Genomic DNA, 14894 nt, shown 5'->3' on the forward strand with positions numbered 1-14894 from the left:
AGGCTGGCTGGGGATGCACCCGGGTTGCAGGGAGCCTCTGTGGAGCGAGCCCCAGATCACCTGTGTGACCAGCTGTATCTAGAGGTGGCCACAAGGGTGACACATGTCCTGTACCTGTTATGACCTCTTGTCACTGCCAATTCCCAGATGGAAAGGAGCTCCAGGAGTGAAGGGATTTTCTTGCCCTTTTCCCAGCATTATGCTAAGTGCCCGGGAATGTGCCTGCACACAGCAGGTGCTTCATGCATGTGTGCACATGAATGAACCTGACCAGCTTCTTCCCAGGTGGCTTGGGGGCCCAGCTTCGGCTTGGGGTTTCTGCTCTGGCTGCACCCAGGCTAGGGAACCCCCAGACAGAATCCAGAACCTCTTACGGATGGGGAAACTGCTTTGCCTGAGGCCCAGATAAGCAAACCCAAGGACGAAAGCTTTCTGTGGGGAGGTGGAAGTCACACTGAAGAGCCCAGGTGTATCCCATCCCCTTTGGTCCTGACTACACCAGGGGTCTCTGAGCACCCCATTCTCCACAGAGCAAGCCTAGGACTCACACAGGTGCTTGGTCTTCTGAGACCCAGTCAGGAGGTCAAACACCACTCCTCAACCTCCAAGGGGCACCTGATTCACAGCAGGTCCAGCTACCCTTGAACTCACTATGGAGCTCAGGCTGGCCTCAAGCTCACAGGGAGCCTCCTGCTTCAGCCCCTCGAGTGCTAGGATTACAGGCGTACACTAGCATGCCAGGCTACCCTGGGTTTCTAAACAGACCTCGCTCCCTGGCCTGATGGTGCTAAAACTCTTCCTGTCCCCTGAGCCCAGCACCCCCACCCTGCAGCCTCCCTTCCGCGAGTCCTCCTACCCTTCCTGCAGTCACCTCGACTTTGTGCCCTTTGAGGTTAGCCTTCCTGCCTCGCCGGGACTCCCTGAGCTCTTGGCTGCTCCCTCTGACCCTTTGAAGCCATCTCTAGAGCTACAAGTGGACCCTGGGGCCATCTGAGAATACTGTGATCCTGGGAGTTTCCTACACCCCGTAATTCATCATCGGAGCGCGGCTGGCCAATCAGGTCCTCAGCTACAACGCGCGGGGGCGCGGGGGCGCTGCGGGGCCTTAACTGTCACTAGGCACAGTTCAGTACGGACAGGGGTGGAGCGAGGGGACGGGCGGGCGCGGGTGCACCTGATGTGCCCTACCTGTGCATGTCCGTGTGTGTTAGTAAACAACGCGTACACATATGCCAGCAAATGCACACATGCGACCAGTATGCACACGCGCACACGCATGTGCTCAGATATACATGCCCTGTGTACACACATGTGCGTGGATACGGTATATTTTCACGCATACACACCAGTATACACACTAATAAGCAACTCACACGTATGTCTAAAATACTGCCTATGTCAGGCTGGGAATGTAGCTCAGCAGTGCAGCATCTGCCTGGCAAGCGCGAGTCCCTGAGTTCAATTCCCAGTACCAAAAAAACCCCTGTATAAGTGCAATATGTGTGTACATATATATCAGCACATGAAGTGTGTGTATGCATGTATGTACACACTATACGTATGCACGCACATACGGGCGCATGCATGCACACTGTATGTGCACAGGTGTTCACATGCATCTGACATGCACACACATGTGGGCACCCACGTGGCCTGTACATACCTGTATACTTGTATCTCACAGGGCAGGGCCAGGTGCTGGGTGGGCCTGTGACTTTCCCCTTCAAAGCTCAGGAGGGTGGTGGCTTCTCCCCCAAGGCTGACCCTCCAGCTTCATTCTCCTGGAACTTTTCGGTCACAAGTGGAAAAGAGCTTGCTTCCTCGCTGCTATGCGCACCACTAACCCACATGGCACAGGTCCAGCTGGGGACGACCCTGGTAGCAATCACGGAGACTACAATAAACACAGCACCACCAGCTGCCTGTGACCTGCCTGTTCTAGGGCTTCAGTGGGTGGGCGGGAAGTCGGGGTGGGTGTTGGGATGAGCTTTGGATTGCAGAGGGGTCGGCGGGCTGCCCTCCCACCAGGAAGGTTGGGGTGAGGGTGTGGGACACACCTGAGAAGAGTGGTCAGCACTGCTTGCTGTCACCAAGGGGAGACACCAAGGGCCAGACTGACGCTTAGGATGAATCCAAGACCCAGGATTGGGAAGACGGGAGGGGCCACACCTGGCTGAAAGACTCGAGTCTGCAGGCCATCAGACGGGGAGCGGAGGGACGGGATGGTACCAGGGCGGAGGCCGCTGCTGTTAATAGTGCACTGTCAGTGGCACTAAATAGACCCCAGACGACTGCTGTCCAGGGTCTCTCTCAGAAGTGCTGCCACAGAATTTCTCCTGGCCTGAGAGAGCATGCACTGGACCTGGGTAGGGGTCTTGGGTTACCCTGGGCAGAGGACACTGATGTTTCTGAGAGAGATGATCTCGTCTGAGGAGCAAGACCAACATGACCTCATTGATGTTCCACACAGATGATGTGGGAATTGGGAGGGAAATGCAGTGCAGACTCCCATGTCAGCTTGCTGTCGCCAGGCCACTCTGCTGGACAGGCTTTAAGGGCTGTGGGCAGAAGGGCGCCCCGGCCCCACTGATAAACTACTGTGACTGACAGTGGGCACCACCGTGACTTCCTTGCATGCACTGGGCCCTGGGCATGCCTGGGCTGAGGACCAGTTTTTGGCCTGAGAGTCGAGGGCAGATGATTTTACAATTAGAAGCCACAGGCTGTGATCAAAAAAGCTCATGTCTTGCAAGGTGTTTTCTTTCTCTTTCTTTTCTTTTCTTCCTCCCCCTCTGCCTCCTCCCCTTCTTCTTTCTGGAGAGAGAAAGGGGGGGGGGGGAGACACTGGGGTTTAAACCCACGGCTCTCACAAGGTTACATCTTTAGCTTTTTTAATCTTTTACTTTGGGATAGGGATCCTCCTGCCTCAGCCCCAAAATGCTGGGATTGTCGGCATGTGCCATCATGCCTGGCAATTTTCAGGCTTCTTCTTACAGGGCTTTTGACTCACACTTGAACTACACATTGCCATCCTAGCACAAATCAGTGCATGCCTGGCTGTCTCACTGCATGAGACTTTTTCAGACACAGAGCGAGGAGGCTGTCCTTCCTGTTCAGGAGGACAAGGTGTCACTGCAGGACTGAGCCACCTGAGGCACGTGCCTGTAGCCCCCCTGGGTTTTCTATACCTCTCGTCTTGTAGCAGAGGAAGTGCCCGACACCAGCTTTGTGCCTGGCTGCTGGAGTGGCCCTGTGGCATGGTGTGGAGGACTCGTAAAAGGCCATCCAGAGACTGAAATGTGGCCACAGTCTCCTCTAGGCTGTTTTTGAGCAACAGACACATGCATGTCCCTGAGCCCCATTTCTGTTTCTGTCAGATTGGGATTTACACAGTCTGCCCCTTGTCCCTTATGGGACCACAGGAGGCCCTGTGCGTGGTGTGTCCTGGACAACAGCAAGCTGCACATCTGGCGCAGACACTGTGCTCTGGATCAGAGGTCGCAGCTGTGCTGAGCTCCTCCTGAGCCCGGGGCATGGAGTGAGCCCCCATCCCAGAAATTCCCTTCCCCCTAAATATGGGTGGGGGTGCACTCAGTTCATTTTGAAAACAGGCGTTTTTTCTGATACCAGGGGGCCATTAGGGGAAAATCTGAGCATGCCACGAATCTTGAAGTTCACATTTGCACAGCCCAAGGTCCTCAGAAATGCCAGGTGGCCCGAGCCTAGACACACAAATGCTTGCACACAGATGCACACACACACACACTCATATGCACACACCAGCACTTCCGGAGATCTCAGTTTACCCAGTTTGCTGGGAGCTGCGCCTGCTGCATCTGGTCTAGAACTCCTTCCCCCATTTCCAATCACCCTGCTGCCCGCTGCGTTGCCCCAACAGCTGGCGAGCTGTACCCCTCAACACCCACTTCCTCCAGCAAACTCCAGACTTTTTCCAGGCAAACTATTTATTGCAGTACGTATTTCTGTTTTTCTTTTTTAGTGGGTGGGGTGGACTAACTAATGGTGAACTAGGAACGCCCAGCTGAACTGAGTCAGCGTGGTCTGGGTGTGGAAGACCCACCTGAGGGTTATTGCAACAGCATAAAAATAGAACTGGAGGGGAAGCTTGCATGCTCCAGTTTTCTTGGAGAAGCTTGCCATGTCAGGTCCTCATGGTCACGATGGATGGTCTTCGCCTTGAGTATCGCTTCCTGGCTCCAGGGCAGGTCCCTCGGCTGGGGGCGCAGAGCCTTCTCCCCGACAGTGCAGGCTTTTAGCTTCCACCACTGGCCCTTGGGCCTTCCCGGTGCCGATCCCCGATACGGACTTGGATGAGACACTGCTGTGGGACCTAGGCCTCTGGCTGGACTCGTGGAGGACATTGCCTTGGACTGTAGGCCTTTAGCTGGACTTCTGCGGGACACTGCCGTGGGATCCAGGCCCTTGGCTGGATTCTTCGGGTCTCTAGTGCACGGACAGATCTCTTGTAGTGCTCTGCAACTGACTTTCTGGGTGAATTTTATAAAATAATCCTACAGGGGCAGGGGATTTAGCTCAATGGTTCCCCTGCCTGCCTCACAAGCGCAAGGACCCAAGTTCTATCCCCAGTACCAAAAAAAAAAAAATCCTACAAATTATATGTCCTGTATTAAATCTATTCCCTTGCAAACCCTGACTATAACAGAGAGGTTGAGACAGGGTCTCACTATGTAGTTCAGGTTGGCCTCAAACTTGTGGGGACCCTCCTGCCTCAGCCTCATGAGTGCTGAGATTGCACATGTGCACCGCCATGATTGGCAAGTATTTATATATTTAACAACTCCACATCTGAAAACCTCTGTTCCCCTTTTATTGGGTCGCTCTCTTAAAATGTCACTGATGAAGGCCCCCACCCCCTACCCTGTGGTTTTTAATCTCACCACATCCCAGAGCTCTGAGGCTTTGAGGAACACCCACGTCAGGTCCCAGCCAAGCAGGCTGTGAGTCCAAGCACCAGCCCCAGGCCCGTGTGGTGGCCAGGACTGCAGGTGGGGACTGATCCTGGCAGGATGCCTGTTCCTCCCTCGGAGCAGGGACACTGTGTGTTCTCCCCGGCCCCACTGCATACCAGTAAGTCAGACAGCTGGGAGGTCGGGCAGACGGGGCCCCTCCTTCACAGGTAGGAGCACGGTCTCAGACCAGAGGCAGCTTGCCCATGGTCACGTGGGCAGGAATCAAAGGAGCCAGTATCTGGGCCCTCCGCACAGTGAGCAAAGGACCAGGTAGCAGCACCTTTATTTTGCAAAAGCCACACAAGTCCTGTCGAGGCGGCCCTTGAGATGCAAAAGCAGCTGCAGAGCCAAACTCAGATGGATGGGCCAGGCTGCCCATGCTGAACTTCAAAAACCTTACCATTTTCATGTATCATGCAATATTCTTTTCTACCCAAGAATTTTATTTATTTAAATAAATAATGAGGGGCTGGGGATTTAGCTCAGTGGTTCTGCCACTTGCCTCGCAAGCACAAGGACCCGAGTTCGATCCCCGGTACCAATAAATAAATAAATAAATAAATAAATAAATAATGACTGCTCCTTTTGTCTCATTCTTCTCTCCTCTTCATCTCAATGTTTAATTTTTCAATTTTTGTCTTGCATTCTCCCATTCCAAACCCTCTATCTCTTTAACAGTATGATCATTAAGCTTTATTAACCCTTGGATAGTTAACTCTATGTTACTACTGTTGAGTTCTTTTCTATCTTAAGTGGAATTTAGTAGATATGTGCGGTATGACACTATTTGGCTTGCCTGAGGATTTATCGTGTATTTGTACATTTCTTTTCTAAAGATAGGGTGATACTTTATTGGTTCTTACGGTAGTCAAAATCCAGTCTGTCTTGGACAATATCACTGCTGCTGATTTACTTGCTATTGCCAGGGTTGCATAGTTGTTGATATTAGTGGACTTTCTCTGTATGACAAAGCCTGGAATACTTTGAGACATTAACAGTACTGTCACAAGCCAGGCAGGGTGGTGCATACCTATAATCCCAACACTCAGGAGGCTGAGGCAGGGACATCACTGCAAGTTTGAGGCCAGCCTGGGATACACAGTAAGTTCAAGGCTGGCCTGAACTACATAGTGAAACCCTGACTCAAAACCAAGCAAACAAAAAACAAATAATACTGTCACAGCCTGGGGTAAACAGTGAGGCCCTGGGTTCAATCCCTAGTACCGCTAAATAACTACAACAGTGAAACATTGTTTATGGTAAAAAGTATATATATTATTTTCCTTTTAGTACCAGGGATCGAACTCAGGACCTTGTGCTTGTGAGGCAGGCGTGGTGCCACTGAGCTAAATCCCCAGGAAAAAGTATATTTTTTAAAAAGCAACCACTTCATATCTACCAGGATGGCTACTTAAAAAAAAAACTGGAAAATAACAAGTGTTGGTGAGAATGTGAATAAACTGGAAGCTTCCACACTGCTCATGCGGATGTGAAGCAGTACAGTTGCTGGGATAAGTCCGGCCATCCCTCAGGACACTAAACAGAATTGCCATGTGACTCAGCAATCCCACTTTTTTTTCTTTCTGGTGTCGGGGATGGAACTCAGGACCTTGCGCTTGCCAGATAGGCACGGTGCCACTGAGCTACATCCCAACCCAGCAATGCTCCGAAGAACTTACATCAAGACGCAAACACTTACTTTCACACCAGTGTCCATTGCACCATTATTCACAATAGCCCAAAGATGGGAACACCCCAAGTGTCCATTTATAGATGAACAAAAAACCCAAAATGTTGCATATCCCTATCAGGGAATATTACTCAACTATGAAAAGGAATGAAGTTCTGATACATGTTACCCCACGGACAAATCTTGAAAATACTAAACTAAGTGAAATAAGGCAGTCATAAAGGAGAATTATTCTGATTCTACTTCTATGACATACCTAGAATAGGTAAATTCCTAGAGACAGAAGGTAGATTAGAGGTTATATAGGATGGGGTGAGGGAGAAATGCAGTGAATCCTTTAATGGCCAGAGTGTCTATTTGGGGTGCTGGAGTTTGAAAAGAGGGTAGTGGTAATGGTTGCACAAAACTATTTGAGTGTAATGCCATTGATGAGGCATGTACCTGTCACCCTAGCTACTTGGGAGGCAAGGGGATTGTCATGAGTTGGAGCCAGTCTGAATTAGAGCGTGAGAATCTGTCTAAAAAAGGGGCAGATTTTATGTCCTATGTTCATGCTACTACTGAGCCAGAAAATGATTTCTGAGCAAAAAAAAAAAAAGGTTTTTCCTGCAGCTAGCAGACCTAACTGCAAAGAGCCAGCCCAGCTCATACCTTTCCCACACCTAACACGTCCTCCTCCATGGTCCTTTGTGCTCAGGAAGTATCTGTATCCAGAGTACTTTTCTATCCAATCATGTAAACTAAATGTAACTTCCTCAACCAATGAACTGACAATAAATGCCTTCTTTCTGTGTCTTCACCCCTCTTTCCTTAACCCATATAAATCCTGTTCACTGCCAGCTCTGGGTGGATTGCTTTATGGAGAAATCCCCAGTCAGCCCGCTGGTGTAATAAAGCTGTACACTTGCCTCCAACTTCCGGGTGTGTTCTCGATTCTTCTTGGCCTGATCCTGCTAAACCACTAAGAGCTCCCGCACTGTGGACTGCAAGTCTGCCGCTACACTATAACATAAAAAAGCAATGGATAGACTTATTCAGGATCAAAATTTTCATACATAAATAGTATGATTTTATATTGCTTCACAAAATAATGCTGACTACAGAGTTGCAAAAATTTTTGTACTCTAGTATTTTCAAAATTCATGATGTTTGTTATAGCATTGTTTATAATAGAAGTAAAAGCTGTTAGCAAACTAATGACCAACAATAGCTGAAAGCTTAGACAACAAAGTAATTAACTTTATGCAAATAATATTGTCATTAAAATAATCACAATTATGTAGCAACATGGAACTTGCCTGTAATACTGCATTAAATAAAAGGGAAATTGTGTGTATTGTCATTGGAAATGTATAAATGTATGGCACGCAGGAAAACAGTAGAGGAGAGTTATCTAATTCAGTAATTTCAACGTCACTTTTCCTGTAATTCCAGCACTTGGGAGGCTGAGGCAGGAGGATATTCATGAGTTCAAGGTCAACCTGGGTGACATGGTGAGTTCGAGGCCAGCCTGAACTAGGTCCTGAGACTTTGTCTCAAAAAACCCCAACAAATCAAAACAAAACAAAACGACAAAACAAGAAAAAGTGATCCAGGCGTGATGGTGAACACCTCTGGGAAGCTGAGGCAGGCGGATAGCAATTTAGTGACTTGAAATCGAGTCTCAAAAGAAAAAAGAGCTCAGTGCAAAGGCCCTGGATCCAGTCCCCAGGGCACGATGGGAGGAGGGATGAGCTGCAGTCGCTCCCTGCTCGGTTCTCACATCACTGCGCGGGGCCTGGGCTCTGCTGGCTCCGGGTGAGCAGGGATGCTCCGCAGGCCACCTCCGCCCGGCGCAGTCTCCCTTCGCTAAACTTGGGCCCCGCTTTGCCCCTTCCTCACCCCAAGGAGCCTCGAGCCCGCCCTGGTCCCGGCCCGCCCCTCCCAGGGGGCTGGACTCCTCCGAGCCCCGCCCCCCGTCCCCGGACCCCGTCCCCGGACCCCCCCCCCGTCCCCGGGGACCGTCCCAGGGACGCTGGCCACGCCCCTCACTGACCCGCCCCCTCCCCGGAGACCCCTGGCTCCGTCCCATGGACCCCGGCGGTCCGCCACTTCCCCCCCCACCCCCCCACCCGCCGCAGATCCCGGTCCCGCCCCCTAGACCCCGGCTCCGTCCCGTGGACAATGCCCCAAACCTGGAGATGCTGGCTCCGCCCCCACGGACCCCGCCCCGCCCCTGCGGACCCCGGCCCCTCCCCACGGATCCCCCCCCCCCCCAGGGCGCGGCGCGCAGGCGCAGGCGCGAAGCGCGCGGGCGGCATGGGGACTGCGACTGCAGCGGCTGCGGCGGCCGGGGAGGGGGCGCGCAGCCCGAGCCCCGCGGCCGTGTCCCTCGGCCTCGGCGTGGCTGTGGTGTCGAGCCTGGTGAATGGGTCCACCTTCGTGCTGCAGAAGAAGGGCATTGTGCGCGCTAAGCGGCGAGGTAGGGCTGCGGCCGCGCGGGCTGGGCGGGGGCGGCCGCGGAGGCTCGGTGCTCGCGGCCCCTGACTCCCGGGCCGCGGAGGCCTCGGCCCGGCCCGGCCGTCAGCACCTGGGGGCCATCGCGGGCCGGGGCAGGCCTCATCCCCGCGGCGAGCGCGCTTCTCTTAGCGGCCCTCGCCGGGTCCTAGGCAGAGACGCCTGTTGAGACCCGAACGCCCTCAGGCAGAGGTTAGCGAGACCCCAGGATGGCCCCGCCAGGTCCCCTGGGCGGACGGCCCAGCTCGCCCGGTGCAGGAGGGCGGAGTGCGGTCGGGTCGCTGCGAGGGACTGCTGGGCAGGGTCCCGGGCTGTCACCAGGAGCCCTCTGCGCAGGGCCTGGCTGCCCGCTCAAAGAAACCCGTTTAATAATGCAGATTCCGGACACGGGCGGGGGCCGAGCCAGAAAAGAGCCTTCAGGGAAGAGAAAGGACCCAAATCTCGTGAAATTGTAAAACTTCGGATATTTATTTGAAGAAGTTAACGCCAAAGTGAAAGTACCAGTCTTCATATCAAACCTACATAAAACCAAATGCGACTTCCCAGGGTGCAGAAGTGTCTGTAGGACACACACACCATCGGGCACACACTTTAGCGGCCGCTCTGCTCAGGGAGCAGCGTCAGTTTGACAGACCTCAGGACTGGGTGAAGTGTGTGTGTCGTGACTCAGAAATAACTCACGTGGCCTTAATAAAATGATACGAGAAGGGCACTGCGCCTCCACGATAGCCACCCAAGCCCCATGACCCCAGTGTGACCCAGAGAAAAACAGACAAACCATGCAGACCTGAACCGGGAACGTCTTAGGAAGACCAGCCCGTTCTCCCATCGAAGTCGGAAATCTGAGAAACTGTCATGGCAGGAGGAACCCCAGGACGCAGGACACCAACTCTTCAGACATTGGAAGAAAACAAAGAAAATCTAAATGTGTCATTTCAGCTCAGTGTATGTGCTTAAGGGAACTGGTGAAAAATGAAACAGACACAAATCTTTTTTTTTTTTTTTTTTTTTTGGTATCGGGGATCGAACTCGGGACCTTGTGCTTGCAAGCCAGGCAGTGGAACCACTGAGCTAAATCCCTGGCCCAACACAAATCTTTACAGAAGCATGATGGGCGCTGAGGCCGCAGCTTAGCATCTCCAAAATCCTAGGTTCATCCCCAATACCACATTAAAAAAAATTAAACTCATGATGGCCGCTGTTATTGATACGTACATACTATGTCTTTATTAAAGTGAAATGTGCTATTCATTAATTTCACACTTCCTTATTGTTTTAGTAAGTGTCCTTTCCGCCCCAGTACAAAGGCTCAGACCCAGGGATGCTGCGCCACTGAGCTACATCCCTAGCCCTTCCTTTTTTTTTGGTACCAGGGATCAAACTCGGGACCTTGCACTTGCAAGGCAGGCGCCAGAACCGCTGAGCTAAATCCCTGGTCCTTTTTTTTTTTTTTAATTTTGAGACAGAGTCTTACGGAGTTGCTCAGGTAAAACTCAGACTTGTAGGCCTCCTGCCTTAGCTTCCCTTAGTGCTGTCAACAAGTCTACCTTGATTTGTTGAACAGATATTTATGAAACTCCTACGTGTCAGACACTGTTGTGGGTATTGAGGATAGAGCCAGTTTAAAATGTGTCCCCCACGAAACCTTTTTCATGTTAGCTGTTATAATGTAGATCTGAAATGACCCCCAGAGTCTCATGTGTTCAGAGGTGGGGCTCTGGAAGGTGACTGGATCATTGGGTGCTGTACTCCCGGTTGATTCATCGCCTTGGAGAGTTCTTAGCTGAATGAACTCTTGGGAGCTGGGGCCTAGAGGTGGGCTGAGCCCTCTCCTCTGCTAGGCCTGACACCATGCTGTTCTGCCTTGAAGCCAACCCGCCATCTGAAACACTGAGCCAAGTAAACTCATCCCTTTTTTTTAATTACAAATTTTTTTAAAAATTGGAATCTTGCTAAGTTGTCCAAGCTGGGGTCACACTTGCATTCCTCCCCCATCGGCCTCCCAGAGTGCTGGGGACTGCAGGAGTCACCACCACACTAGGCTGACCTCATCCTTATGATGTGGGTATCACGTGTTTTGTCCTGTTAAGCGGAAAGCTGACTGGAACGTGTTCGCAGCAGAGTGGGCTTCTGTGAAAGGAGTGAGATGAGGAGTAAGGAAGACGGTGAACCAGAAGCGTCACAGTCGTGGTGGGTAGGGTGTCGAGTCCTGGCACTGGGAGGGTGAGGCCGGAGGGTTGAAAGTCGGAGCCCAGCCGGGACAACTTTCAGTGGCTCTCCAAGACCCTGCCCCAGAATTTAAAGACCCAAAGAGAAGGCTCACCCCACAGTGGTGGGAAGGCAGGAGAGGAGGGCCGAGGTCCTGCTGTCCCGAGTGGGCACGGCCTGGGCCCTCACTCCCCCACTAGGCACCAGCACCTCCTGAGAGTGCCACAAGCTCGCGGCATGGGAGGCAGCGCATGGGTCTTTGGGGGACGTTTAAAACCCAACCAGGGCATGACCGAAATAACCCGATAGCATCTCCAGAGAACCACAGTATTTGTTTGGGAATATTAGTGTTGCAAGGGGAATAGGCAGGCCACAGTGAATTCTGGGCGTACTCGAGGAGATTGAGCCAGGGCAAGTTTTTGAGGGCAAAAAGGAAGAGATTATATCCGCTCTCTGGATACGGAGTTGTTGGCCTTAGGGGCCTGCGGTAGCCGGGCCAGCTTGTTGCTAGAGGTGCCTGTGGGCGGATGCTCTGTATAGAGCATCTTCTCTGACCCTTTGCAGTCTTAAAGGATGTTAAAGATAAACTTCGTTACATAAATCTTCGAGGACTGCATGTGGCTGATGTGGGAGGGGCTGATAGAACTGGAAGGACTGTAGGACTTCACAGAGAGGGTGCTATACTTGTCTCAGGCAGGCAGGCTGCACCTTTGCCAGCTCGGCTCTGTGGAGGTCTGAGGAGAGCAGTGTCATCTCAGCGTCAGTGACTTTCGCAGTGACAGCTGGTTGCAGCAGGTGGGGCAGAGTCGCTGGCTGGGAGTCGGGCTGTGCAGAAGGACAGACCCTGAGGAGGCGGCATGGCTGCCTGGAGCAGGGGACCCTGGACAGTCCCAGTGGGCTTGTGCCCTTGGAACCTGTGGAGCATTTAATAGGTAATTCACTCTACCAAGGATGTGCTAAACCAGGACCAACCAGCTGATCTTTAAAAGAAATCCTTTTCATGGAAACGGCAAAAAAATACCATGTCATAGCGCTTAGGACAATAGTTGTCAAAAAGACATAAAATAAGTGTTGCCTAGGATGTGGAGAAAGTGAATGCTTATGTATTGCTCTTGGAAATGTGAAATAAGGTAGCTGCTCTAGAAAACAGCACATTTGTTCCTCAAAAAAATAAGCATAGAATTTCTATTTGATCCAGCAGTTCCACTTGGATTACCCAAAGGAAGTGACAGCAGGCCTCAAGGTAGTTGTACACCCACACTTGGCAGCATTTTTTTCCCCGATACTGGGGATTGCACTCAGGACCTTGTGCTTGCAAGGCAGGTGCAGTGCCACTGAACTAAATCCCTGGCCCTTGGCAGCATTATTGAAAATGGTGAAAAGAGAACGATTAAGTGCCCCTCAACTGTTTGGGGGTGTGTCTGTCAGCCTTTACTTCCTGTAAAAATACCTGAGATCAGCTTGGGAAGAGAAAGGTTTGCCTGTGCTCAGAGGAGTTTGGGCTGTGCCTGGCTGGCACTGTTGGGGGCTGTGGAGAGGCGGTGCGTCATGGAAAGAGTGTGTGGCGGAGGAAGCTGCTCCCCTCATGGCAACTGGGAAGTGAAAGATGGAGAGAAGAAGGGACCCCCAGTGACCTAGGACATCCTGCCACTTCCCAACAGTGCCCCAGGCTGGGGACCAAGTTGTCCGCACGTGGGCCTCCAGGGCCATTTTAGATCCAAGCTAGATTACTGTGGGTGGGTAAGTGACATGTGCTCTACGCAATGGATATTATTCATTACAGCATGGATGAGCCTCAAGGGATTATGCTCAGTAAAATAAGCTGGCTACAGAAGGATGGATATTGTAGGATCCCACTTTTCTGAGGCTCCCAGAGTCGTCAGGTTCAGAGAGACAGAGAGTAGGATAGTGCTTACACAGCGGGGTGGGGAATGGAGCCGAGTGTGTGAAGGGTATGAAGTTTCAGTTTGGGAAGACAGCAAAGCTCCGGAGATGGATGATGGTGATGGTTGCACATCAGTGTGAGCTCTCTGAATTGAAAAATGGTTAAGATGGTGAATTTTGTGTATATTTTACCAAAATAAGAAAACTCCCTTGGCAGTCATAGTCTTCTCCCTGAGAGGTGCAGCACCCAGGGCAGCCCTGTGTGTGTTGCCACACTCAAGAGAGAAGTGAGTTGTCCCACCTGAGTGGGTGCTTTCAGTTGCCAGGGGCTCCCCGCATCCCGTGGTGACCAGGCGAGTCCGAGTCTGGGGCAGAGGTGTGCTTTGTTGCTGCCTTCCCTGTTACTCCCTTGTGCCTGACACTCAGGCACACACGCGGCGCATGCACACCCATCCCCCAAGAGACTGAGGCCGAGATGGCAGTGAGTTCCTGCTGCGTCTGAAGCTCCTTGATCCTGCAGGTGGGGTCCATGTCATCTCCGTGTGTCCGTGGCACCTGTCTCCTGAAACCTGTGTGCAAGAGCTGCCCAGTTGTTTGCATTTCCCCTGCATCTCAGCTCCACAAAGCAGGGCACATGTCCTGTCCGCAGAGAGCCAGGTGGTGTCGTAACTGGCCCCAGGCAACCATGTTGAGTGTGCGTGTGTGTGCGTGCGTGTGTGTGCGCGTGCACACGTTTGCACATGAGGAAGCCAAACTTCATATTTTATGAAGGAACTTCAGGGCTGTCTTTAGGTACTCAGAGCTGAGCTCATTTAAGGAACAGAATCCAGAGTTGTTGCTAGATCTGAAAATCTGTAACTCCATCTGATCTTTATTGAACCTTGGAAAAAGGCTGTGGGTAAAGAATATGTTGAGAACCAGGTAAGAGCTGGGAGGACTGGGAGGCTCTGCAGCCTCTCTGCAGCTCACTCGACACTGTTTTTTGGGGTTTTTGGTTTTGTTTTTTTTTCGGTACTGGGGATCAAACTTGGGACCTTGCGCTTTTGAGGCAGGCAGCAGAACCACTGAGCTAAGTCCTCGGCCCTCGACACTTTCCATTGGAAGAGGCGATGGGGAGGCTGCTGCTTCGTGACCCCATGGTATGGCGCCTTCATACTTCTGTCCCAGCTCAGGGCCTGGCGGTGCTCAGCTGGCCATGGTGGGGTGGCAGTGGTTGCAGCCCCATGGTGGCAGCCGCTGAAGTCGTCTTCGTGCTTGACTGAACTGGCCACACACAATCATGACTTCTCACACATGTGTCCGGGCCACAGGAGCAGCTGGGGGCCTGCTGAGCCTCTGTCTCCTGGCTTCAGTCTTTCCTCGCAGTCTCCCACCCAGCTGCATTGCTGCAGAGTAGCTTCAGGGCAGTCAGACCTCTGAGCCAGTGGGTGACTTCCCCTTATCAGGCGTCCCAGGAATGGCAGTGTAGGTGCACGGACCCTTGCGATGCCACTGCTGCCACGTTCTTTTGGCTTAGGCAGGGCCAGTGCAGGTGCAGCAGGAGGGGTGTGGGAGGGACATCAGGATATGGCCCTCAGGAGGAAGGACATTACAAGAGGAACATGGTCCTTATTATTACTGAACAT

General features: G+C 52.2%; 1 protein-coding gene and 1 long non-coding RNA gene across 2 annotated transcripts in view; one reads left to right on the forward strand and one right to left on the reverse strand.

The window, feature by feature from the left end:
- Nucleotides 1-3957: 3957 nt before the first annotated feature.
- Nucleotides 3958-8885, reverse strand: LOC147828379 (uncharacterized). The gene is made up of 3 exons (XR_015450892.1): nt 8856-8885; nt 7590-7683; nt 3958-4464 (listed from the first exon to the last, which is right to left on the reverse strand). It is a non-coding gene; the product is annotated as an uncharacterized LOC147828379 (long non-coding RNA).
- Nucleotides 8886-8952: 67 nt separating this feature from the next.
- Nucleotides 8953-14894, forward strand: part of Nipa1 (NIPA magnesium transporter 1) — a 46803-nt gene continuing 40861 nt past the window's right edge. Inside the window, exon 1 of the mRNA XM_004872190.4 lies at nt 8953-9142. Within this exon, the coding sequence (XP_004872247.1) occupies nt 8980-9142 (163 nt within the window). The 5' untranslated portion in view covers nt 8953-8979. The remainder of the gene's footprint in view (nt 9143-14894) is intronic.

This window comes from Heterocephalus glaber, unplaced genomic scaffold (assembly GCF_053883595.1).
Source record: "Heterocephalus glaber isolate CG9 unplaced genomic scaffold, H.glaber_assembly_v1.0 deba00001111, whole genome shotgun sequence".
NCBI classification, from domain to species: Eukaryota; Metazoa; Chordata; class Mammalia; order Rodentia; family Bathyergidae; genus Heterocephalus; species Heterocephalus glaber.